Source organism: Rhinopithecus roxellana, chromosome 3, assembly GCF_007565055.1.
Source record: "Rhinopithecus roxellana isolate Shanxi Qingling chromosome 3, ASM756505v1, whole genome shotgun sequence".
Taxonomy (NCBI): Eukaryota; Metazoa; Chordata; class Mammalia; order Primates; family Cercopithecidae; genus Rhinopithecus; species Rhinopithecus roxellana.
In genome coordinates, this window is record NC_044551.1 from 119,105,599 (window position 1) to 119,129,680 (window position 24,082).

At 36.6% G+C, this 24,082-nt stretch overlaps 1 protein-coding gene across 1 annotated transcript in view; it reads left to right on the forward strand.

Annotated features, from left to right (window-relative positions):
* The window catches only part of FBN2 (fibrillin 2), a 275,257-nt gene that overhangs the window by 137,576 nt on the left and 113,599 nt on the right, over positions 1-24,082 (forward strand). The window contains exons 9-15 of the mRNA XM_010359875.2: positions 3,634-3,786; positions 4,446-4,679; positions 5,972-6,109; positions 19,508-19,627; positions 20,542-20,667; positions 21,557-21,679; positions 23,669-23,791. Coding sequence (XP_010358177.1) covers positions 3,634-3,786; positions 4,446-4,679; positions 5,972-6,109; positions 19,508-19,627; positions 20,542-20,667; positions 21,557-21,679; positions 23,669-23,791 — 1,017 coding nt within the window. The remainder of the gene's footprint in view (positions 1-3,633; positions 3,787-4,445; positions 4,680-5,971; positions 6,110-19,507; positions 19,628-20,541; positions 20,668-21,556; positions 21,680-23,668; positions 23,792-24,082) is intronic.

A 24,082-nucleotide genomic window follows, 5' to 3' on the forward strand; every position in this document is an offset into this window, starting at 1 on the left:
AGAGAAGAGCTTGTGCAGGGAAACTCCCGTTTTTAAAACCATCAGATCTCTTGAGACTTATTCACTATCACAAGAACAGCACAGGAAAGACCTGCCCCCATGATTCAGTTACCTCCCACCAGGTCCCTCCCACAACATGTGGGAATTCAAGATGAGATTTGGGTGGGGATACAGACAAAGCATATCAGATGTACACAGGTGTACATCTAATTAGCTTTTCATTCTCACCTTCATATTTCTTGACCTCTTTTTAACATTTCAAATTCTTTGTCTTTATGTGCTAATTGAAAATAATATATTCGTATGTATCTGCCAACTTAGTAATTCTCTCTTTATCCATGTGCAATACACTTGTGTAATATATTCATCAGATACTTTATATCATTTCATTTATAGAAGTTTGAGCTCTTTTAAGTCTGTTCCTATTCATTGTTTATGGACCTTTTCCTCTTGTTCGTATCTTCGGACTTGAATTGCTTTAAACCTATTAAATATAATTGTTATTAATTAATATTTAATTGTTAATAATTTAAAATAATAACTGTCAGAATTGGTCTGACCGTTTCAATATCAAAAATATGCTAGTTACTTAACTAGTTTTTGTTTCTTTATGTTATAGTGTATTTTCCTGTTAGCAGCTCTTTTTTTCTTGGAACTTGATGAGAATTTTTTGAGACTTTTCATTAATATTAAGTCCTCCAATTGTGTTGGCTTTTGTGAGTTGCTTGGAGTATCTCTAACTGAGAACCTCTTTACGTTATATTCTTCCTTTGAAGTTCTGCAGACCAAAAAACCTACTATGAATTGAGCCATCAAAGCTATTGATGTGAGGAAGACCTTGTGGTTACTGATTCTTAGGAGAGATCTTTCTTTTTCCTCCACACAGCATCAAGGTAGAGACAGGCAAGTTTCTTAGTTGCCTCCATTACCTTATCTGTATACTATATCCATAAACTAAGGATATGGCTCTTTGGAACCCTACCTTACGAGGGAGTTTTTTCTGTTATGTATTAGGGAAGAGTGGAATCTGGGCTTTTTATGTCTTATGCCCTGGGCCCTGTGAAACTATCAGAGTTGAAATTCACCATTTCCAGAATTTAAAAGTAGCCTAAAGGTGCAGTTAGTTGTTCAGATACCTCCTAAGATTCTCATTTCACCTCATTTGGGGACTCTGTTTTATCCTTCATTCCATGTGAGCGGGATGATATATTTTTCAGTATTTTTTCACGTTTTATCCAGGATATTTTAATTGAGAGGAACATTCAGAGTAGCTAATTCACCATGAAAGCCGCAAGAAACAGAACATATGTTGTTTTATTTCATTCTCCCACCAACCATGTTCTGTACAGAAGAAGAGTTAAATATGGTTGAAAATCAAACAATTAATAATATTTGAATGTAAAACTAGGACTCTTGACTCAAGGCTAGGGTTTTGTTTTGTTTTGTTTTCAAATTCTATATTACAACCTCCTTCTTGTAGAAGCCTTGAAGAGGTAAATATATTCATCCTAACTTGTAGGACTGATTGTGTTTTATAATGTTAGTGGTTATTGTTAAGAGTTTGGAACTTTCTTATCTTAATTTACATCCTGGTCTTGAGGAGGTAGTATATGATACTTTGGGTTCATAAAATGAATATTCCAAAAACTGTTTCCTTTGATTATTCTTAGGAATAGAAACTTAGCTGTGAAATTATTCCTAATGACAGCCTGTCCAAATCCAACTCAAGTTTTTGAAATTTCTGCAGTGCCTTTAAGTATGTGTGCATACATCACATTTAGTGCTCGGTTTTGGGTCATACTGGGACTTTGGGGGAGAATTAGAAGGAACTGTTCGATTCTTATACAGAGTATATTAAAGGTAATTCAATTATTTTATGATAGTTTAAAAGCAACCTGAGGCATGCTATATATGGGCCATTAGAGGACATAATATGCTTACTTTAGACTCTGTATCCAGTGCTAAAAATTTTAACTTTACCTGTTAATGGAATTATAAGCAGTTAACAGTTTCATCTTCATTATCGATATGCAGATCCTGATTGCTGTGATACATCTTTCTTCTTGTGACCATAGACAAAACAACTTTGAAAGCATCTTGATAGGGTTGAATAGTATGTTGTTAATTAAGCTAACATTTTTTTCCATTGGTTACTATAAAGGCAGTTTCAGTTAAAACCTGTAGAGTTTACAGATGATATTGATAATTTATGCAACTTTGCATTTTATGCAGCCTTTTGCAATCATCAAACCTGTCTTCTAGGCTTTATCTGATCATTTTGATCCATTGTGTATCCTGCTGTCAGAGTGATCTCTATTATAGTCATATTTGATCATGTCACTTCCTTACATCAAATCCTACTGGATAATGCACAGACTCTTTACCATAACAGCCCTGCCAAACTGCGTACCTCTGAATGGTCACCTTATTTTGCCTCTCAATACCGAGTTTGGCACAATCAGTTTTCCCTAGTTCTTGAAACTGTCTCTTCCAGCTCTGGCTTAGAATGACATATATACACTGACAATTCACAGATATGTATGTTCAGCGTGACTATGCTTCTTCATTCCAGGCTCATTTATTTAACATTCCAAATGTAACATGTTTTAAAGAGGAGCCTTGTCTTGTGTTCTCTAATCCTGTTTCTTCCCTTGCCATCCCCATGTCAGCTGTGTAAGTCAAAAACTTAGGAAATGACTAAGACTCTTTTTCTTCCATACCTCACACCCAAGCAAGTTCCTATTGGCTGTACCTTCAAAACATATCTGCCCTCTGCTCAGCCTCATCATCTCCACTGCTGCCACCCTCATCAAAGCCACCATCATCTCTCACCTGAACGTCTTGCGTGTCTTCCTTACTGTTCTCTGTGCTCTCACTACAGTCAGTTCTCATAGCAGCCAAAGAGATCTTGAAAATGTAAACCATTGTCTTCTCTCATTGTAACCATCCAGGAAATCTCCAAACCCTCCACTCGAAATCCAGATGAAATCCCAAGGTCCTTTCCTAATGGCCTATAGGACCATCCGTGATAGCCTCTGCTGTCTCTCTGAGCTCATGCTCTTGCACTTTCCTTTCCGCATGCTGTTCCCTAGTCTTAGTGGCCCATCGTTCTTCACACGCATGAAGCACATTCTCTTCTTCCTCAGAAGCTGCTCTTTCCTCAGATACTTCTATGGCTCATGCCCTCATTTTAGTCAGCTGCCTTCTCAAATGTCACTGTTTCATGTTGCTTCTGATCAACTTTTATAAAATAATCAGTCAGATATTGCTGCATTACAGACAACCACAAAATCACAGTGACATAAGACAGTGCGCATCTCCAGGCTGAGGATTGGGACTGGGTGGTTGCTTTCCTTCAAGCTTCAGAATTGCCCGACTTTAGCTCTTACTGTGGTCTGTCCTCCAATCTGCTCCACCTCTTTCATTGTTCTGTCCCTGGCTCAATCAATGTTTGCTGGCCAAATGAGCAAAGGAAGGAATAAATGGACAGAAATTAAGAGAGTGAAGAAAGGAATAGATAATAGAGATTAAGTAGTATGAGTCACTTCACCTACATTCATCTCATGTGCAGTGATTGTTGTAAGAACCTGAGGTAATTCTGCCATATCTTCTGTTTTATTTTTACATGCACAGATCAGAGAACAGGCATGTGTTTCTCGGGCCTGGTGAATGGTCGCTGTGCACAAGAGCTCCCGGGGAGAATGACGAAAATGCAGTGCTGCTGTGAGCCTGGCCGCTGCTGGGGCATTGGAACCATTCCTGAAGCCTGTCCTGTCAGAGGTTCTGGTACGTGGCTGGCTGTCAGTCTCCTCGGCACAGACACTGTTAGGAAAATTAGTAACAGTAATGTATTTTGCGCTCTGGGAGTCCAAGGCAGGTGGATCGCTTGAGTCCATAAGTTCAAGACCAGCGTGGGCAACATGGCGAAATCCCATCTCTACAAAACATACAAAAATTAGCCGGGCATGGTGGTGCATGCCTGTAATCCCAGATACTTGCGGGGCTGAGGTGGAAGAATCACATGAGCTTGGGCAGTCGAGGCTACAGCCATCCATGATCATGTCACTGCACTCCAGCCTATGTGACAGAGTGAGACCCTGTCTCAAAAATGTATATGTATATATTTTGCTCTTTTTCTTGAAGTCAAGTCATATTTGTCTTCCTTTGTGTGTTTTCAATATGACTTGAGTGTTTTTGTGGGGAATGAGATGGCATTGTTATTTAGGATCAGTTTTGATAATACCTAATAGAGTAACATCAGACAGATACCTGAAAGCTGTTTAACTTATTTTTGTCCAAGCGTTGTTTTTTAAATTATTTTGAATGTTAGTATTTCAATTCAGTTTTTAAACCTCCTGATCTTTCATCCAGAGCTCAAATATATTTGCTTTTGTTATGCAGAAAGACATTCACCTGTGCTTAACTTCAAGTTTCTTTTCTTCTAGAGGAATATCGCAGACTTTGCATGGATGGCCTTCCAATGGGAGGGATTCCAGGGAGTGCTGGTTCCAGACCTGGAGGCACTGGGGGAAATGGCTTTGCCCCAAGTGGCAATGGCAATGGCTACGGCCCAGGAGGGACAGGCTTCATCCCCATCCCTGGAGGCAATGGCTTTTCTCCTGGCGTTGGGGGAGCCGGCGTGGGGGCCGGGGGACAGGGACCTATCATCACTGGACTAAGTAAGTGGTCAGTTTTCCTGTGGACTCTTTAGTTTGCTGCCTCAAGTGATATTATAATATCTAACATAATTTTAATCTTTCAGAAGGGTTGTGTGGACATACTTGCACGTATGTGTCTGTGTTTGTGTGTGTGTGAGAGAGAGAGAGACAGAGGGAAACCTATTTCAGGGTCCGATACGTAGTAATCCTAAATTTGGGAAAATGTAATAGGAAAATATTACTTTTCTGTTCTGTAAACTTTCTGTTAAATTAGAGAAAAGAATGTGTGACCCAGGTCTTTGAAAATACAGAGCCCAGTAATAGTCCAATCCAGTTGACACCACCAAAAAGCATGTCTTTGGTTCCAGTAAATTTCATTTGGCTATTTAAAGCTGCCCTGTTCATGCACCCCTTAACTTATTTTCCAGAACCATTTCTCAACTGAGATAAACTGAATGTCTTGCTCTGTGCCGATCCAAATATTGTAATGTACATATCTTTCCTTTCCTCACCCTTTTTTGTGAAATTGCTTAAGAAATTCAAAACCGTGGGCTTCAGACCAGAGTTGGCATTTGTGTACTTGACATTTAACTTCGTTCTTTTTAAAAGCACTCCCTTGCTAATAATATTTAAGGATGTCCTGCAGTGTTATGTTTATTCTTTTTGGCATATTGCCAATTTGCTATGTCTGAATGTTCAGCAGAGTTACAAAGGAGAAATGGAAAGCACTCAAATATAGGGTAGAACATACCTGTAATTATAAAAAGACATCCTTATGGGCAGTATTTTCAGATCTGTAACTTAACAAATACAAGTTGCAAGCATGTATCTCAGTAATATTTTTTAGATTCTCCACATTAAAATTTTAATAAAATAGGCCGGGCGTGGTGGCTCAAGCCTGTAATCCCAGCACTTTGGGAGGCCGAGACGGGCGGATCACGAGGTCAGGAGATCGAGACCATCCTGCTTACACTGTGAAACCCTGTCTCTACTAAAAAATACAAAAAACTAGCCGGGCGAGGTAGTGGGCGCCTGTAGTCCCAGCTACTCGGGAGGCTGAGGCAGGAGAATGGTGTGAACCCGGGAGGTGGAGCTTGCAGTGAGCTGAGATCCGGCCACTGCACTCCAGCCCGGGCGACAGAGTGAGACTCCGTCTCAAAAAAAAAAAAAAAAAAAATTTAATAAAATAGAAAATAACATGAGCTTATGATATACACATAATTAATTTACTATTAAATGTCCTTTAAAAATCAATTCAGAAAAGTAATGCATGTTGTAATGATTAAATATAATTGTGCTTTAATTTTCCATAGCAATTCTGAACCAGACAATAGATATCTGTAAGCATCATGCTAACCTTTGTTTAAATGGACGCTGTATACCTACTGTCTCAAGCTACCGATGTGAATGCAACATGGGTTATAAGCAGGATGCAAATGGAGATTGTATAGGTAAGTTTGTGATTCCTTAATAATCCTTCTTAGTTTTTTTAGTAGCTGTTAGATTACAGGATCAAATTGGAGTGAATATGATTTTTTTAAGTGTCTTGAAATAAAGCTAATTTCCAAACTGTCTCTTCTGTGTGTATGCTATTCAGTGTGCCCCCTTAATCTATGCTGAGCTAGATCACTTCAAGAATTTCCTACCCTTTTAAGTCCTAAATATTGTGATTTCTGTCTCTGACTCTCCCTTTCCTTCTGCCTTAGAATTGCTTACTCTTAATATAAACCAAAAATAAAAAGAAATCTATGTAACAATGAATATATTTTGAAAACAATTCATCGAGCATGAATCCATTTTTAAAAGATGACAAGACACCAATGGACTAAAATCTGATAAGTCAGGGCAGTAGTTTTCAAATACGTTGATCTCAGACCTATTTAAACTCTTAAAATCATTGGTTATCTCTACTTTGATAATAACCTAATTAGAAATTAAAGATGAAAATATTAAGACATTTGTTGACTTATTCAAAAATAACAACAATGAATCCATTGCATGTTAATATAAGTAACATTTTTGTGAAAAACTACAGTTTTGAAAACAAAATGTGCGGAAACAAGTGTCGTTGTTTTACATTTTTGCAAACCTTTTTGATGTCTGCCTTAATAGAAGCCAGTTGGATTCTCATAGCTGCTTCTGTATTTAAGTTGTGGTGATGTTTTGTTTTGTTTTGTTGAGGAATGAAAATCTATCCTCAAACAGATACATAGATGGAAAAGAAGAGGAGTATCACATAGACTTTTCAGATAATTGTGATTATTATTTGATATTGCACTAAAACTTATAAGGAGTAATTCTTAAAGTTTAGTTAACCATGTAGAATCTGAAACCATATTAGTACACTCTTTGTACTCTGCTACATAAAGTCCATTGGTTTGTCTAAAGCTTCGAATGGATTTTGTAACATGCATTAGTCATTTGAAATATGTTGATGCACCATATTATGCATATCTTTCCAAAGTTGACATATTTTACTATGTATTATCAAAAAATCATATTTGAGAATATCACCATCAGACTCATAAAAATGCCTTCAAATTGCTGGGAAACTGTCAGGCATACAGTGTTAAATAATCTTTCTGAATTCTGTTATTTTTAAGCTTGGATTTTTAACATTAGCATCAAATATACAGTCTGTGGCTTTTCTTAAAGTGACAGGCTCACTGGATTATTTTCAAGAAAATGTCTGCCAGATTAATAACTCTGAATAGCTATAATTTGTCAGTCATTCTTCAAGTAAAAATAGTATTCTGCAGAAAAAGTATTTTGTACAAAAAATAGTATTCTGCAGAAAAAGCTGCTAATGGAGCGCACAACTCACACAACTACACAGAAACTTTTCCTTGAGACAGGCACTTATGGTGCTTCAGTCAGCACCAATGTATAATGCACATTTTGTCACAGAAATATTTTAAAAATGTATATTCAAGGGCCAGGATTATTACTAATTTTATGGCTTCACCAATTATATTCTTCAGTGAAAATGGCTTTTTCAAATGCCCTGTGAGTTCATGGCATTGACTGCTAGGACAGTTTGGTGCCATTGCCTTAATCTGTGCAACCATCATTACTCTTGTGCCATCGGAGCAAGTGTTAACATGACTTAAAAAAAAAGTAAATAGCATCTTAATATGATTGTGAAAATAGTTTTGAATCAAACTCACTCTGAAAGGATCTCAGTGGTCTCCCAGAGGCCACACCTTGCGAACAGCTGCTATAAAGAGTCCCCAACTTTCTTGTAGGTCATATACAAAAAGTTTAACAGTGAGAGTTAGTCATGGTAGGCTTGGAAGTTCTGATTCCTTAAATGCCATTTAAATTGATTTGTGCTCAGTAATTATGATCTGTATGCTAGCAACGTGGTGAAAGAAGAGACCATCAGGAACATCCAATCTAGCAGCAGGATCTGCAGTAGTTAGGGGTTACGTTAGTGTCTGTGAAGGATAAGGAATTTTCCCATGGAGTTAAAAAAAAAAAAAAACTCAATAGAGAAGGGCCAAGATGGCTGAGTAGACATAGCCAGGAAGAGCATTTCCTACTGACAGACCAGACCATTAAGAAGACTGGTACACTCTGAGAGGATCTTCAGAAGGAAGGCATTAAGAGTGTATGGAAGGAGTACACAGACCGGTACTGAAGTAGGAGGAAGCTGGGAAGCCTTCACAGGGATGCCAAGCACCAGGACTCTTCCTGACCCCGAGCAGATCCTGGGGAAGGGGTGAGTTAAATAGGTGAGGAGTGGCCCACTCTTAGCAGGGGTCTCTGGAATCTTACATGCGGGAGATCTCACAACCTCCATGGATATTTGAGCTGATAGGGAGAGCCGCTTGGATAAGTGGCAGGGACAGGATTCCAGCCTGTGCAGAGCCCAGAGGGTTGGCACCAGAGTGGCTATGATGCACATACCCCAAGGCTTGCTATCCTCTTTTATGGGGCTTTGGCCTTGGTTGGCTATTGGACCTGGACAGAGCAGAGCAGTCTTGCCCATGGGACAGGGCCAGTCTGATCTGAGTGTCCCCCATCTGCCAGTCTCTCCCAGTGTCCCTGCATGGCTGTGTCCACTTGGAGCACAGCCTTAGATGCCCATCTGGGGCTCTTCCCAGGGGTCACCACCATAGCTCCTTTGCCAGCAAACCCTGCCTAACCATTGGAGAACTTCGGCAGATGGGCCTCTGCCAACATTCTTCCACCTACAGCCTCTCCCCACAACTTTGCTGGCATGCACTTGCCCCCAGCCTTCCCCCATTGCTTTGCTGGCACACGTGCACATAGTCCTCATCACCCCATCACCACTGGCATGTTCTTAAGAAGGAAGCAAACTCATCTGATAGAGCTGAAAAACTCACTACAAGAATTTCATAATACAATCAGAAGTATTAACAGCAAAACAGACCAAGCTGAGGAAAGAATCTCAGAGCTCAAAGACTGTTCTTTAATCAACTCAGTCAGATGAAAATAAAGAAAAAATAATTAGAAAGATTAAACAAAACCCCTGAGAAATATGAGATGATGTAAAGAAACCAAACTTACAACTCATTGGCATCCCTGAAACAGAGGAGAAAGAGCAAGCAACTTGGAAAACATATTTGAAGATACTACCCACGAAAAATTCTCCAACCTTTCTAGAGAAGTCAACATTCAAATTCAGGAAGTCTGGAGTACCCCTGTGAAATAGTATACAAGATGACAAACTTTAAGACATACAATCATCAGATTCTCCAAGGTCAACAAGAAATAAAAAATTTTTAAAGGCAACTAAAGAGAAGAAGCAGGTCACCTACAAAGGGAACCCCATCGGGATAACAGTGGACCTTTCAGCAGGAACCCTACAAGCCAGAAGAGTTTGGTGCCTATATTCAGCATTCTCAAAGAAAAAAAAATCCCAACCAAGAATTTTATATTCAGCCAAACAAGCTTCATGCGTGAAGGGAAAATAAAATATTTTTCAGAAGAGCAAATGCTGAAGGAATTTGCCACCAGACCTGCCTTACCAAGAGGTCCTTGAAGGAGTGTTAAACATAGAAATGAAAGACTGTTATCAGCCACCACAAAAACAGACTTAAGTACATAGACCATTGACACTGTAAAGCAACTACACAATCAAATCTGCATAACAACCTGCTAAATGCAATGGCAGGATCAAATCAGCATATACCAATATTATCATTGAAAATGAGCAGGCTAAATGCCCTACTGAAAAGGCACAGAGCGGCAAGATAGATAAAGAAACAAGATTCAACTATACGCTGTCTTCAAGAGACCCATCTCACATGCAGTGACATCCATAGACTCAAAGTAAATGGATGGAGAAAAAGCTACCAAGCAAATGGAAAACAAAAACAGTGGGAGTTTTGCTATTCTAATTTAAGACAAAACAGACTTTAAACCAACAATGATCAAAAAAAGACAAAGAGGGCCATTACATAATAATAAAGTTTCCATGCAACAAAAGATTTCCCTATCCTAAACATACATGCAGCCAACACTGCAGCATCCCGATTCATAAAACAAGTTTTTAGAGACCTACAAAGAGATGTAGATAACAACACAATAATAGCGGGAGGTTTTAACACCCCACTGACAGTATTAGACAGATCATTAAGGCAGGAAACTAACAAAGATATTCGAGACTTAAACTCAACATTTGGCCAAATGGACTTAACAGATTATCTACAGAACAGTCCACCCAACAACAACAAAATATATATTCTTCTCATCTGTAATACAGCACATACTCTAGATTAACCACACACTTGGCCGTAAACAATTCTCAATACATTAAAGTGAAATTATACCAACCAAACTCTCAGACCACAGCATAATAAGATATTTAATAACTAATAAAAGCAAAGATACAACATAACAGACTCTCTAGGACACAGCTAAAGCGATGTTAAGAGTACAGTTTATAGCACTAAAATCCCACATCCAAAAGTTAGAAAGATCTTAAATTAACAACTTAACCTCACACCTGGAGGAACTAGAAAAATTAGAGCAAACCAACCCCAAAGCTAACAAAAGAAAAGAAATAAACAAATTCAGAGCTGAACCGAATGAAGTTGAGATGTGAAAAAACATTCAAAGCATCAACAAAACCTAAAGTTGGGTCTTTGAGAGAATAAATAAGATTGATAGACTGCTATCTAGACTAATAAAGAATGAAAGAGAAAAGATGGAAATAAACACAATCTGAAATGACAAAGGGGACATTACCAACAACCCCAAAGAAATACCAAAATCCTCAGACACCTCTATGCACACAAACTAGAAAATCTTAAAAATACCTCTGTGCGCACAAACTAGAAAACTTAGAAGAAGTTATAAATTCCTGGAAACATAACATCTCCCAAGATTGAGCCAGGAAGAAATTGAATCCCTGAACAGACCAATAATGAGTTTTGAAATTGAATCTGTAATGAAAAGCCTACCAACCAGAAAAAGCACGGGACCAGAGGGATTCACAGACAAATTCCACCAGATGTATAAAGAAGAGCTGGTATCATTCCTATTGAAACAATTCCAAAAACTTGAAGAGGAGGGACTCTTTCCTAACTCATTCTATGAAGGCTGAATTATTCTTATACCAAAACCTGGCAGAGATACAACAAAAAAGGAGAAAACTTTAGGCCAATATCCTTGATGAACATAGATGCAAAAGTCCTCAACAAAATACTAGAAAATAGAATCCAGCAGCACATCCAAAAACTAATTCATCACAATCAAGTAAGCTTTATCCCTAGGATGCAAGGTGAGTTCAGCATATGCAAATCAATAAGTGTATTTTATTAGAGATTTTATCTCTGATTTCTTTCAGAGACAAAGAAGTCAGAGACAACGCAAACAAATGGAAAAACATTCCATGCTCATGGATAGGAAGAATCAATATTGTTAAAATGACCGTAGTGCCCAAAGCAATTTACAGATTCTAGCTATTCCTATCAAACTATCAACATTTTTCACAGAATTAGAAAAAACCTGTTTTAAAATTCATATGGAACAAAACAAAAAAAAAAAACAAAAAAACAGCCTGAATAGCCAAATCAATCCTAAGCAAAAAGAACAAAGCTAGAGGCATCACACTACCTGACTTTAAACTATACTACAAGGCAACAGCTACCAAAACAGTATGCTACTGGTACAAAAACAGACATATAGATCAATAGAACATATTAGAGAACCTAGAAATAAAGCCACATACCTACAACCATTTGATCTTTGACAAAGTCAACAAAAGCAACCAAGAAAGGACTCCCTATTCAATAAATGGTGCTGCAATAGCTAGCTAGGCATATGCAGAAGATTCAAACTGAATCCCTTCTTTTCATCATATACAAAAATTAACTCAAGATTGATTAAAGACTTAAATGTAAAACCTAAAACTATAAAAATTCTAGATGAAAACCTAGGAAATGCCATTTTGGACATAGGCTCTGGCAAAGATTTTATGACAATGACTCCAAAAGCAATTGCAGCAAAAACAAAAATTGACAAATGAGACCCAATTAAAGTAAAGAGCTTCTGCACATCAAAAGAAACTATCAGAGTAAACAAACTACAGAGTAGGAGAAAATATTTGCAAACTACGCCTCTTACAGTGTTCTAATATCCAGAATCTATAAGTAACTTAAATTAACAAGCAAAAAAATACCTCATTAAATAATGGGTAAAGGACATGAGCAGACACTTGTCAAAAGAAGACATATGTGCAGACAAAAAGCATATGAAATGCTCAGCACCACCTCTCATTAGAGAAATATAAATGAAAACCACAATGAGATACCATATTATACCAGTCAAAATGACTGTTATTAAAAAGTAGATGCTGGTAAGGTTGTGAAGAAAGGAATGCTCATCTACTGCTGGTGGAAATGTAAATTAGCTCAGCCACTATGGGAAGCAGTTTGGAGATTTCTCAAAGAATTTAAAACAGAGCTACCATTCAACCCAGCAATACTGGGTATATACCCAAGGAATATAAAATGTTCTACCATAAAGACACATGCACATGTATGTTCATCACAACACTATTCACGATATAAAGACATGGAAGCAGCCTAAATGTCCGTCAATGGTGGACTGAATAAAGAAAATGTGGTACATAGACACCATGGAATACTATGTAGCCATAAAAAAAGAATGAGACCATGTGCTTTGCAGCAACATGGATGGAGTTGGAGGCCATTGTTCTAAACGAATTAACACAGAAACAGAAAACCAAATACCGTATGTTCTCATTTGTAAGTGGGAGCTAAACATTCAGTACATGTGAACACAAGGGAACGAGAGACACTGGGGCCTACTTGAGAGTGGAAGGTGGGAGGAGGGTGAGGATCAAAAAACTTATCAGGCACTGGGCTTATTACATGAGTGATGAAATAATCTTTACAAGAAACCCGTATGACATGCAATTTTCCCATGTAATAAACCTGCACTTGTACTCCCTGAATGTAAAATAAAAGTTGGAAAGAAAAAAATATATATGTGTATATATAAAACATATCTTTCTGCCTGGCTGAGTTCTGAGCCAATTGAGGGATAGCTAAAGAACCCATTTCATATGGAGTTCTAAAAATTTTGAAAATTAAAGCTGTGTGTACTGGCTAGGCTTGTTTAGTTTGAAGTCTTAAAGAAGCTGGTCCTGATCCTAAGATGTACTCCATGTTTGCACACACTAGTCAAAGCTGGGATTAATACTCCCAGCTTTGGATCCGTGTCAAAAAATCCAACTATAATTTCATCTAGAGCCTTGGTTTTTCCAAGTAGATTTTTGGTCCCCAGGTGCCACTTGAATGTTTTCTCAAGTTTTCCCAGCCCATGCACCCTGTGTTGAAGAATAGAGGGATTCTAAGCACTTATTTCTAAAAGGCAAGGAAGAAAATGAAGCTCTTAAAGGTATGCCGTAAAATGGCCACAGAGTTCCTCAAACAATACCTTATATCATAGGTTTTCATGACTCCTAAAAGTCTGTAAGCCCAACAAGACAAGGCCATATCCTTTTCTTGGTTAATCATGATGGATGTGTTGTGCAGATTTTTAAACTAGCTTTATTGTGGTTTAATTGACATATATACATATGTAAAGATTTTTCATGTAAAGATTATTTTATCACCCATGTAATAATATATGCTCCATATGTATATATTTGAAGCATATAACTTGATAAGTTTTGATGTGTATATACCAATAAAATCATGACCACAATCACATAATGAACATATCCATCAGCCTCATAAGGCTTACTTTTGCCCATTATGATCTCTCCATCTTGCTCCTCCTTTCCTCCATCCCCAGCCCCCATCCTGTCCCCAGGCAATTTCTGATTAGTCACTGTACATTAGTTTGCATTGTGTAGAATTTTATATAAATGAAATCATACTGTTACATATATGCCTTTTGTCTGATTTCTTTTACTCAGCATAATTATTCTGTGATTCATCTGTGTTATCATGGGAATAAATCATTTATTTCTGTTTTTTGTGGAATAATATTTTGTTGTATGGATATAGCACAGTTTATTTTTATATTCCCATGTTGATGGGCACTTACTTTGTTTCCAGTTTCTAGCTATTACAAATAAAGCTCTTATGAACATTCATGTACAATTGTTTGTATAAGCATTTTAGTTTTGGTATATACCTAGGCGTGGAGTGGCTGGATTATGTGAGAGGAATATATTTAATTACTTACAAAACTGCCAAAATACACTATTTTACATTTCTAGCAGCAGTGTATGAGAGTATCAGTTACTCCATAACCAAGCCAGCACTTCGTATAGTCAGGTGTTTCCATTTTAGCCATTGTAATAGGTATGCAGGGGTTTCTCATTGTGGTTTTAATTTACATTCTCTAATGATTCACAGAAAAAGATGTTGACCATCTTTTCATGTGTTTATTTGATCTGACACTTCTTTGGTAAAGGGTCAGTTCAAATCTTGGTCCATTTTAAAATTATTTTCTTATTGAGTTTGGAGGGTTCTTTGTTTATTCTGGATATAAGTCTTCATCAAATATATGATTTACACATGTTTTCTCCTAGCCTGTGGCTTGCCTTTTCTTCTTGTAACATACCTTTTGAAGTGCTGAAATTTGTAACTCTGACAAAGCTTTATTTATTAAATTTGTTGTTTTATGGATCATGCTTTTGATGTTGTGTCTAGGAAATCTTTGCCAAATCTAAGGTCACAAGGGTTTTCTTCAGTGTTTGCTTCTAGAAGTTATCTAGCTTTAGGCCTATGATCCATTTTGAATTAGTTTTTTTAATATTGTATGAAGTTTGTTTTTTGTAGTATATTAATAACCATCACCCTTTGTTGAAAAGACTGTATTCTCTCTATTGAATTGCCTTTGCACCTTGTTGAAAATCAGTTGCTCCTATATATTGGGTCTGTTTCTGGACTCTCAGCTCTGACTCACCCACTTAGGGACTTGCTGCATCCTGCCCGGGTTCTCCCTGTCTGAACCATGATCTGAAAACCCTCCTAAAAGCCATAAGCTGAAATAGTCATGATATTCACTGTATTTGTTTTCCATCTCTTAGGAATCTATGTTCTTTGTTGACTGATGTCAAGTTTCTTGAAAATCATGATTTCTTATACTTTGTCCATTTGTTTGTGTATTTGAGGAAGGAGGATAAATCTGTCTTGGCTGGGAACAGAAGTGTCCCCTATTTTCTTAGTGCAAAAATTGTGGAATGAAAAAAATGGGAACAAAAACGCCAGCTGGTAAATTTTTATATAAGTCTAGGCAAGAAATTATGACAATAATGATGTAGGACTACAGAAGAAAGGATTCAACAAGTGCTTGGGAGGTTAATCAGTGGAATCTGATGACAGATTAGTTGTGGGGAGTCAAAGAGTAGAAAACTACAGTGATACACAAGTTTCTGGCTGAGCAAAACTGGACATAGAGTGGTGTTGTTAACATGTATAGGAAGGTGCAGATTGGGAGAAAATAGTTGTTGAGTCTTTCTTGGACATGCTGAGTTTTAGGTGTCTTGGGTATTTAATTATAGAGCTCTAATGCTAAGAGGAATGTCTGGGGTAGAGTTACAGATTTAGGAGTCAACAACACACAGGTGGCCCTTAGAGCCATGAGGATGAATACTGTGTCCCAGGCTGAACAACAGGACGAGTGAAAAGATAACAGGAATACTACAGCTGGAATCCTATGAAACAGCCACATTGAAGGCCTTTAGTCTAGCTCAGCTCAGACGCACCTTGTTCTAGCTCACAGTGTTAGAGAGACAGCAAAAGAGAGAATTATATTCCTGAAGTTAAGGAAGGGCACACTTTCAAGAGAAAAGTAGTGTCAGGTGTTAAATGCAGTAGAAAAATCAGAGGCAGTGAGGAAAAAAAAAATCTGTTTGATTTGGTAATTAAGGGGGTTTTATTAACTTTGAAGAGTGGTTTTAGGATGATAATTGAGTCATTTTGAGGTTATTTTATTTATTCATAATATTAACATACATATGTTTCATTAACCAGCTTAACCCTAAATAACAGATTTGAGTTCAGGTCTTCCATTAAACAATATAGATGAGAGGCCAGGTATAGAGAGAGTTAGTATCATTATTTTGCCAAAAATGTCTAAGTACACTATGATTATAAAAGAAAATGTGGGCCAAATACGATGTTTTGGAAAAAACAATCATTTTCAACTAGGTACAGGGCTACAAGGTCAGAGTTATTAAATTAGGCTTAGCTCAAATTTTGACTGCACAAACCTAGAGGGTATCATTCAAAGAATCCATATGAATGGTATGCCCTATGGTTGTACACTATATAACCATATGCAGCCTACGTAGCTTAGCTGATACCACCTGAAGTTTCTTTAAGTGATAGATATAGCTCATCATTTAGCCCTGCAAAGTTAAAGCCCCAGCAGCAGGCTTGTCTTTCTGACTACTGTAATTCATAGAAACATAACTTAGTAATGGAGCACATTTTCAGAAAATGAGTTTTAATATTTTTAATCCTATACTCTAATGTCAATTTTTGATCACTTTGAATTTATAAACAACAAATTCAATTTGTAAGCAACACATCAGAAAAAGTGAAGAGGATATTAATTAACTTAACGCTTTAAATTATAAGAGCCCAAGATAACCCTAGTAGCTATGTCAACTGTGCTAATGTTTTGAGGAATAACAAACTGCCATTGCTATTTGGGAACTTTTATGAGCTACCTAATGAAGCAGTATAACTTGAAAGGCAGTAGATTTATTAAGGGGTCAATGACAAAGAAAATAGAATTGGGTCTATTTTGCTGTTATGAGAATTGCTCCTGATGCCTGAAAACAGTTATATTTCCGCATTATGTTTTTCTCTCTTTTTCTTGAGAATTCTACTTTAAAATTAAAATTTGTAACTCTCCTAGTATCTGTATAAGTCAAACTGCTATTAGCAATGGTTTTAATTCAGGTCACTCTATTTTGTAGTAATAAAAAATAATTTAAATTTCTATTGGACTACAGGTAATCCTCGAGCCCTTGCAAATATATATATATTTTTATATAAGTCTAGGCAAGAAATTATGACAATAATGATGTAGGACTACAGAAGAAAGGATTCAACAAGTGCTTGGGAGGTTTTATATATATATATATATATATATATATATATATATATATATATATATATAGGAGGTTTTATATATATATATAAAAGCCTTTTCTAAGTTGGCATATAAAGTATTTTTCAGGGGAAAATATTTCTTAACCATAGAGTAGTATTTGAGAAATTAACAATTTTGATAATCAACATTCTCCATAATTTAAAAATTTATTTTAGGAGGTTAAATCCCATGAATTTTGTTTAAAAATACGCATTCCCCCAGTGAAAACATAGTAAGAAGTCAAAATGTGCAGACCGTAGTATTTAAGTACTTTCTGTTCCTGTAAACAAGACAAAACGAACATGATCAGTTGGAGGTCCAGGACTGGGAGACTCAGAATAAAGAGGAGACATGAAATGTTCATTTCAGAAGTTGGCAGTGGTCATTTGTGATTAGTCTAAAACTGAAAATCCCAGAAAACAAACAAAAAACAACAAATGGGTTTTAAAGTCATATGGAATTGTAAAGTCACTAATTGTTTTTTTGGTGATTGTTTTCACCAAAATTGAGTGAATGATTACATCTTCTCTGTGCACTAGACTCTTGATGAGTCCCTAAGGGGCTTAGGAGACAGAAGTGAATTATGGCTGTAATGGCAAAATAGCTGGCAGAGCTGCCATAGTAACAAGGAGCCTTAGGAGCAGACTCTCCAGGGGAGAAAACAGTCCTGCAAAGTGACGTGACTTTCCTGAAACTACCTAAAGAGAGGGGAGTGGATGCGTGGATGCGTGGATGCGTGGTTTCTCATGTTCTTCAGAGCTTTATGTTGAGGCTTCTGTAAAGATAACAACTACAACACATTTTTAATTGTTGCGTTTCAATTGTGTAACACAAAATTGATCTTCAACACTGCTAACTGAAGGTGGTATTTCGTATTGGAAAGTCTATTTATTATACTTGATATGCTTGCTAATGCTCTCTCTCTTTTCTCATTTTGCTTCGTTCCTTTGGCTCAGTAGAATTGATGGTATCAACCAAAACTTTAAATGTAAGTGAGTCTTTTTGGACGGAAGGGGTCCTTGGATGGATGGAAAAGGATTTAGTCTTGTTATTCTTTGTTGTTTTTATTTTATTTGCTATGAAGTTTATTTCCTTTACCAGAAAGGGCTTAATTGCGTTCAGTCTGAGTGTTTACATAAATGAAGTTGGTGGGTTTGATACAGTACAGTTCCTCTTTTAAGAACATCTGTGAAAGTAGGAATCTGCTTATTAAAATGGTAAACCTGTGAACTGATTTTATTGTTATGTTCTCCAATTTAGCTGAAATTGTGTATGTTAATGGCTTCTACACATATATGAAATGACAAATCATTATGCCCTCACCAACTAGCCAGGCTTTTAATTTGCAAGGATTGAAAATAATATTTAGTGGGCATTGCTGATGAATTAAACTTCTTATACTGGCACACGTGATTTCTCTGGGATTTAACTAGTCCAGACTGTTAGTCTGTCATTTGGTTTTTCAGCCCCTGAATTCTGCAATGGGTTTGCATTTAATTAGGCTTTAGGAGACCTTGAATGGAAAGCATGACTTTCTCACTTTTTGGTCACGACTAGTAGTTGCATAAAACTTCATTTTATGCAACAAATCGCTGTGCCAATTTTAGAATCCTGAAGAAAACTGAAACTGCTAAAAAAAAATAGGCTTTGTTTTAATGTTTTCATTTTCTACTCCCTCGTGTTTTTTTACTTCAAAATATTATCCAAGCTTTAGTGTATATATAGTTTTATACATAGATGAGTTCACCAAAAAAAAGTTATACCAAAGACATTCCATAATCCATCAATCTCTTTCTTTAAAACTAATAGCAGTGACAACATGTAACATAAATATGTATCTTCAGAATCATTTCATTGTTCTTCTGACACTTTACTAAGCCTTAGAGAGGTTATTAACTTGCCCACATTGGTGTAAGCAATAAGCGTTATAGCCTGTTTCTCTTTTCAGGGCCCATCCTTTTAATCATTGGCCATTATTCCAACTGAAAAATCTTTAATTCTTGATTAAAGCAAATTCCCATGGTACTCTCTAAAAGGTGATATTTTTGTAAATCTTTAGACTGGCCTCTGAGTGTATTTGAAGAAAGGAATTTTCATTCATTTATAAATACTTTGCTATTTAGACTATTACCACTGACTGGCCTTCTCTCAAATTTTAGAGGGCTAAATGTACTTTAAACAAACCTTTCTACAAATGGAGTGAAGTCTATAATGGTTTCTTTTGCTGCTCACAGATGTTGATGAATGCACATCAAATCCCTGCACTAATGGAGATTGTGTTAACACACCTGGTTCCTATTATTGTAAATGTCATGCTGGATTCCAGAGGACTCCTACCAAGCAAGCATGCATTGGTAAGGCAGTTTGCTTTCACATATGAAAATGTTCCATGAAATATAGTGACCAAGGCTGTTGAGGTTAAAAGCAAATTTATTAAAACATGGAATAAAATAAATGTTGTTACATTATTACAGATTTATTTATAGTACCCTCAGAGATTCTCCTTTTAAACATAAACACTGTTTGCATATGTAACCCAGGCAACATGGTATCTGGCTTCACAAAAATTCAGTTTATCTTCCTTCCTTAGATCAGAGCTTCCTTTCTCCAAGTAACATCAGTAACCTTCTCTGATTAACTGAGTTTAAGATTTATAGTCATTTTCAACTACTGTTTTCTTTGAATCCCACACATAGTCCAACACCAAGTCATGCCTGGTCTTTATTCATAGCTTCAGTGCTACACCCACCACCCTGGTCCAAACGCGCTACCTCATTGCTGATTCATCTCAGAATTCTTTTACCAGATGACTGCCTGTCTTCTTTTTCATTTCCTATTCATCCACAGGTAGTTGCTTGAATCAACTTTCCAGCAGTTTTCATTGTATTACTCTTAATCTAGAAATTCTGTAGTTACTTTACACTTATCCAACATCTTGTTCTGACTTTTAAGGCCTTCATCCACTATGTCAAAAACAGCCGCAACCAGTAATTCCAGCTGTCTTGCCCACCCTTTCTTAGGCTTACTGGAGACCCTCTTTTTTTTTTTTTTTTTTTTCCTTTCTCTCTTCAGCTACTGTAAGAGCTATAAAATTGCTTGCACCTACCTATCCAAAAAAATTAAAAAAAAAAAAAAAAAACTGCTGAGAGAGAAATTTTGCTAAAGAAGCAACATGATTTTGAATATTTAAAATTCCATTTCTTATCTTACTGTGTTTATCTATAAGTATTGTAAAAGAATAATGTTTGGCCATTCTCAATCTTCCTAGATATTGATGAGTGCATCCAGAATGGGGTTCTTTGTAAAAACGGTCGATGCGTGAACACAGATGGAAGTTTCCAGTGCATTTGCAATGCCGGCTTTGAATTAACTACAGATGGAAAAAACTGTGTTGGTATGGAAATTGCCTGCTCCCTTGCAAAAGATTTTAAAAGGATATACATTTTTATTTAGAACAATATACTATTTCCATGAAAGCTCACACATCACGTATGTGAGATCTTCAGGTAACTTAGGTAAAATGTAAATGCATTTAATATAAGACTGTTAAAGCAAAAGGACAGGTTTTTTTGGTGGGGGGGAGAACAGGGTCGGGAGAGAAATGTTATAACAATGAATAATTTACTGCTTCTGAAAATTTCCTGTGTGTTACATGTGAAATTGTAAGTAGCAGTTGTTCTTCATAAGTTTAGACGATTACTAGTCCCTACTCTATTTCAGGTATTGGGGTTACAACACTGACAAAATAGAAGAGGTCTTCCCATCCTCCACTAACTAGAGGAATATAAAAATGCTGGACATATGCAGTACACAAATCTCTAAAATTGTGGCCTGTGATGTCTAGCAGTGCAATGGATACCAATATACTACAGAAATATTGTTTACAAAGCAACACATCGTATTCATCTACTAATGAAAGTCCAAATCATTCCATTTGCAGTGAGGTCTGCCATTGCCTTATTTTCTTATAAAATAAACACTAAATTATATTATCTTTTTGGTACACAAAGTAACACACTACTCATGGTTTTTGTGGTTTTAACAGGAACTAAGCACAAAATTTATTTAATTCTTGTCCTTTATATCCGTATACTGAAGGTCCTTTCCACTCTCCACGCTATTTTCTCTCATTCAGTTGGTGTTCTTTTTTAAAAAAATAAAATAAAAACCGTGAGCACATGGCTCATTTATGTAGTGGAATTTGACTGGGGGTTGTTTGTGGAAGAAGAAGGAATTAGTTCCCTCAAGGCTAGTGTTCAAAGTCACTCTCTCCTCTTCCGCAGATCATGATGAATGTACAACTACCAACATGTGTTTGAATGGAATGTGCATCAATGAAGATGGCAGCTTCAAGTGCATCTGCAAACCAGGATTTGTCTTGGCTCCAAATGGACGTTACTGTACTGGTATGTGTGGCTTTCAGATAGGAAAATGACCATGATTGAAACCACCTTTTTTATTTGAATGAACCATGGAAGAATTAACTTCAACTTCCTCATGTGGCTTTCATATTATTCACATTTCTTGCTAATTCAATAAGGCAGGTGTCTAAAGCTTTCTAGAAAAACATACATTGTAGTCTAGGGAACAGTAATATCTTAACAAAAATAATAATGGTATAGGAAAAATTAAGGGACTGACAGATTGGTTTAAGCAAGTCTTGTGGAAAACAGTGTAGAAATAATTTCTCTCAACTGCTTGGCTGAATAAAAAAGAAGAAGAAAAAATCTTGAAAGGTTTTTGTTTTGTATGCATTCTCAGAACTAGATTTTCCACTGTCATTCATTATGGGTTTAGCATTATATCTTTTCCATAAAGCTAATATACAGATCATTTGTAACTGTATCATTATCTAAAAATCTTACATTGATTTAGTGAAGACATAATCTTAATATTGCAATTAATTATTTTGTTTATGAAGCCATTTTGCAGACCAACCTCTAGTGATAACCTTAATAAGCTAAAGATATGCCTCTTGGAAATAAATGAGACCTTATTATGTTTGTACTCACAATTGGAATTTAATAAAGTGAATACATTTTGCAGCTTCTACTTAGAAGCAAATTTTTCTTTTTCTTTTTTAAATTTATTTATTTTTGAGACAGGCTTTTGCTCTGTCACCTAGGCTGGAGTGTAGTGGCACGATCTCAGCTCACTGTACCTGACTCCTAGGCTCAAGCATCCTCCCACGTCAGCCTTCCAGGTAGCTGAGACTACAGACATGTGTTCCCATGCCCAGCTAATTTTGTTTTATTTTTTTGTAGAAATGAAGTCTCACTATGTTGTTCAGGCTGGTCTCAAACTCGTGGGCTCAAGCAATCCTCCTGCCTCAGCCTCCCAAAGTTCTGGGATTACAGGCATGAGCCATCCCACTTGGCCAAATTTTTGTTTTTCTTTGTTTCCTTCTTTAAGACAAAATTAACTCCATAAATGATGTTTTGCCTTCAATTGCACAAACTTAATCTAAGTACCACATAAGGATCATGCTCAATTCCTATAATTTCAATGAATTACAATGAAATTCTAGGGACATTAGAGATTAAAAAATTGAGACTGAATTCTTATGCTTCTGAATAACAAATAGATTTTTGACTGTCCAAGGAGGAGGAGGACTGTAGTTCTGATGGTTGAACTCATGACTGGGATGTCATCTCAGGGTTAGCTGATTTGGATTTAACACAAGATAGAAAATTGCCATTGTGCTGCAGTGTGTAGAATTATGTTACAGTATGTGACTTTATTTCAGCCTTTTTAAAGAAACTTCAATATACATCTAAAGATGACTTTGACCTCACCAGTTTCTGCTTTCTGGAAATCAGTTCTTATTAATTATTTAATTACAAATGTTGTGAAGATTTTCAGTATTCCTGAGTTGGCAGCTCTGTGTTTGAAGTCTCCTTCATCTTTTGGGGAAGTCATTTAATGCTGGGTTACATTTGATAAATTCAAGTGGATTGAAAATTAGAAGACATACCTCAAGTTATTTTGTTATTATGAAATGACCAAATGAATATCAGCATAGGATCTACTTCTAGTTAAAGTGTCTGTGTGTGAAAAAAATTACAGAAATTTACCTTAATTTTTAAATAATTTGTTTTACTGAACTAATTTGAATTATTTAACATTAAATGGGATCACCAAATAAATAATGAAAAAGAAGATTGTGAGGCTTTTTTTTCCTCAATGGGTAAAGTAAAGCAACTTTTACTGTCTTTCTGAAATGTGTTGAAAGGATTGCATTTGCATATAATATCTGTTACCACACTTATTTGTTCTTCACAAATTATACAGTTATAAACAAAAGGTTGGTAGTATTGAGCAGTGGCAGCAAGTAAACTCTGTAATAAAGTTATATTTACCCAGTAACTACTTGACTTCTTTCACCCACTGCGCAGATGTTGATGAATGCCAGACCCCAGGAATCTGCATGAATGGGCACTGCGTCAACAATGAAGGGTCCTTCCGCTGTGACTGTCCCCCAGGCCTGGCTGTGGGCATGGATGGACGTGTGTGTGTTGGTAAGTGAAACATTTTACAGTGGCCCCACTGTGCAAAATGATCTTTGAAAAGCCGACAGAGATATTTCTATACAATGGAATAATATTCACTATAAAAAGAGTACATACTAAAACATGGATAAACCTTGGAAAGATTACGCTAAGGGAAAGAAGCCAGTCACGAAACACCATATGGTATATGATTCCATCCATGTGAAATCTCCAGAATCGGCAAGTCTGTTGAGACAAAGTAGATTCGTGTTAGGACAGAGAGGATGGGGGTGGTGGGAGGATGGGGTGGGAGCTAAAAGA